At 43.0% G+C, this 2,732-nt stretch overlaps 1 protein-coding gene across 1 annotated transcript; it reads right to left on the bottom strand.

Moving 5' to 3' along the window:
• Positions 1-999: 999 nt before the first annotated feature.
• Positions 1,000-2,225, bottom strand: LOC111867358 (probable nucleoporin Nup54). Its single transcript, XM_023857140.1, has 3 exons — positions 1,827-2,225; positions 1,489-1,671; positions 1,000-1,197 (listed from the first exon to the last, which is right to left on the bottom strand). Exons 1-3 carry the CDS (start codon positions 2,223-2,225, stop codon positions 1,000-1,002), a joined length of 780 nt encoding a protein of 259 aa, XP_023712908.1.
• Between the last annotated feature and the right edge of the window lie 507 nt (positions 2,226-2,732).

The following is a 2,732-nucleotide window of genomic DNA, read 5'->3' as shown; positions in this document are numbered from 1 at the left end:
GCAGAAACAGTAGTCGCATATAAAAGAGACATTTTTCATGGCAGATTTTCATTATCTGCTTACCGAGGGACTCAACCGCCTCCCGTCTTTCCCAGGGTGACATGTCCTCTAGCCCCCCAGCTTTCACAACCCTCTGCTTGCTGTACAGATATTCCCTGCTATCTTGTGAAAGGGGAGGGATTTTTACTGGTTTCTTACACTTTTCTCTTTTATCAATTCGACCCTTTTCTTTCTATTTCTCTCCTCTTTTATTTTCAAACTACTTATTCTTGAACTCGGAAGAAAAAAAAATTTAATTAAATCCTCCATGTCATATCCACCAACAAAGCAATTTCCGGGTACTAATATAAAGAGAGCAAAGAATAAAAGTGATTCTTTTCTTTTTTTCATTTTCTTTCATTTCCATTATGTCTATAAAATAAAAAGAACAAGAAATAAGCATGTGGTATGAACCGCGGTTAATGAGTTACAAATACACAGAACTACATCACGAAATTTCAGACGAGCTCCTGTCTCTTTCCAGTACCCAAACTTCTCCATTCAGCTCCACCGATATCTTATCCAAGTTTCGNCCATTTTGATCATTTTACAGACGGCAGGAATCCCTTGGACGAGTGACCAGCTCGTCAAAGGCTCCGCTAGGCACGGGAAGGAGAAACACCGCTTTCCTTACTGTTGCGCAACCTCGCTTCCACTGTTGCGCAACCCGGCGGATAACGTGCCAGGAGATCCAGTTCATCACATTCATCCCTCACTTTGTCTTGCTCATTCACTCTCATTTTGTATGCACACACATATGCAGACATAAAGGGAAATCTTAGAATGAGCTCTGATATTGAAACACAACTATAAATGAGATAAAATAGAAGGAACAGAATTTAATTAAAAAAATTAATGGTACATAACTGTGGAAAAACTACAAATTGAAACTATATCACAACTGAGTATAACATCATTCTTGAAGCGTGCAAGGAAAAAATTTTTAAATATTCCATTATATCAGCGTTCTTGTAATAACCTAGTAATTCCTTCCTTGATAATCTTCAAGGTGGCCAAGTCAGTCTGGATTGTGTCAGTCAAGCGGACCATACCCTTCTGTTTCATAACCAGAAACTGTTTAATATATTCCTGTACAGACGGATCCATTGAGTAGCGCTCAAATTCTCCGTGTGCCGCCTCTTGTCTCTGCATTCGCATCTGTGACAGCAATTCACTTACTTGACCCTTGAACAGTGGAGCATGAAGCTGATTCTGAAGTGCATCGAACTGACTCCTGAGGGCTTCCTCCTCAGGTTGCAGTGGGAGACCTGCTTTGGAAGGACCTGGAGAACTCTGTGTTCTAAATCCAAGAATTTGCGACGATATTCTGCGATCTTGGCAACAGCTGTGTGACAACGCTCTAGCTCTCTAATATCCTCAGCTACACAGTCCAAGAATATCTGATGTAATTTAGTTTCTTGCTCTTGACACTTCATTCTCCAAACGCACTTCACCAAATGCAGTCACTGGAACTGAATTGTACTTTTCAGGGTTTGGGTTGTCCAACTGAGCCTGCTTCCACAGTCGAGGGTCAATGCCAGCTGGAGGATTTTCTAGGTATTCCTTGATCTGGTCTTTGTCTGGTGCTACTTGTGCGAACACGCTATCTGCACCAAGGCTCAAAAGCTGGTGCTTTTGCATCAGGAGGCAGGCTGATAAGTCTGTAGCAAGTATGCGTCTCATCGAACCTGTAACACTTTTTTCTTGGACTTATATAAACACCAGGGTCTTAATTCCAGAAATAGGTTTTATGCCTTCAACGACGAGAGTTATGTTTGGCTTGTTACCAGTACCATATTCAGACCGCTTATCAGCTGTGCTTGTTGGCTCCGGATCTCTATCTCTTTCCTGTAGAAAGTGATTGCCACTAGTCCCTGAGCATTGTCTGAAGACGGCATGCAGCTGTATCCAATAGCTTTAAATCTGCACAATGGGTTCTGCTGTGTCAGCTGAACTGGAAGAGCCATCTGTGAGTAGTAAGCTTTGCCTGTCGCCCAGAGAGCTTGCAGTAAATTCCACCTTGCCAGTGTAGTGTCTCTCTCATCCTCATATACACTACAATTCAACGCAGCATTATGCAAAGCCTCGAGAGGACTTGGCGGAACCTGCTGCTGTGGCTGGGTTAAATATTGTCCAAATGCTGAGCCTCCAGTTCCGGTACCAAATGCTCCAAAAGATCTTATCATTGGGGTTGACTGCTGTTTAACTCCAAATCCCTAGTTTGTGGTGGTTGTTTGAAGTTGGCCAAAGAAGGGCCTTGCAGTTGAAGTCAACTGGAATGAGCTCTGAGTTGTGGTGGCAGTAGCACGAGAGTTCCCAAATCCTCCAAACCCTCCAAATGGGTTGGCACTAGCTATCGTGGTGCTGGTTGTTACTGGGATAGAACCAAATCCACTTCCAAATCCACCAAAACCTGTTGTTCCACTAGGAGGAGTGCATGAGTTGATACCTCCAAAACCAAAACCTGAACTTGTAGTGGACGTTGCGCCACTACCTTGACTGAAACTAGGAGCTGTTGATGCACCACCACCAAAAGAGAAACCAGTATTGCCAAATCCAGCTTCTCGGTTATCGCAAACTATCACTGATTATTACATATAAACTCTTCTAATCACGCGTTTCGTTCTTCTTCTTCCACGGCTGCTACACTTCAACTGAACTTATAACGTCTTCTTCACGTTCACATTTCATTC

This window comes from Cryptotermes secundus, unplaced genomic scaffold, assembly GCF_002891405.2.
Source record: "Cryptotermes secundus unplaced genomic scaffold, Csec_1.0 scaffold155, whole genome shotgun sequence".
In the NCBI taxonomy this organism is placed as follows: Eukaryota; Metazoa; Arthropoda; class Insecta; order Blattodea; family Kalotermitidae; genus Cryptotermes; species Cryptotermes secundus.
This window is presented reverse-complemented; position numbering and strand designations above follow the sequence as displayed.

Coding starts and splice junctions, on each gene's coding strand:
- LOC111867358 (XM_023857140.1), bottom strand. CDS start 2,225: ATGATAAGATCTTTTGGAGCATTTGGTACCGGAACTGGAGGCTCAGCA. Junction 1,672..1,826: donor GCGGTCTGAATATGGTACTG/GTAACAAGCCAA, acceptor CTGATGCAAAAG/CACCAGCTTTTGAGCCTTGG. Junction 1,198..1,488: donor CAGTGACTGCATTTGGTGAA/GTGCGTTTGGAG, acceptor TTGCTGTCACAG/ATGCGAATGCAGAGACAAGA.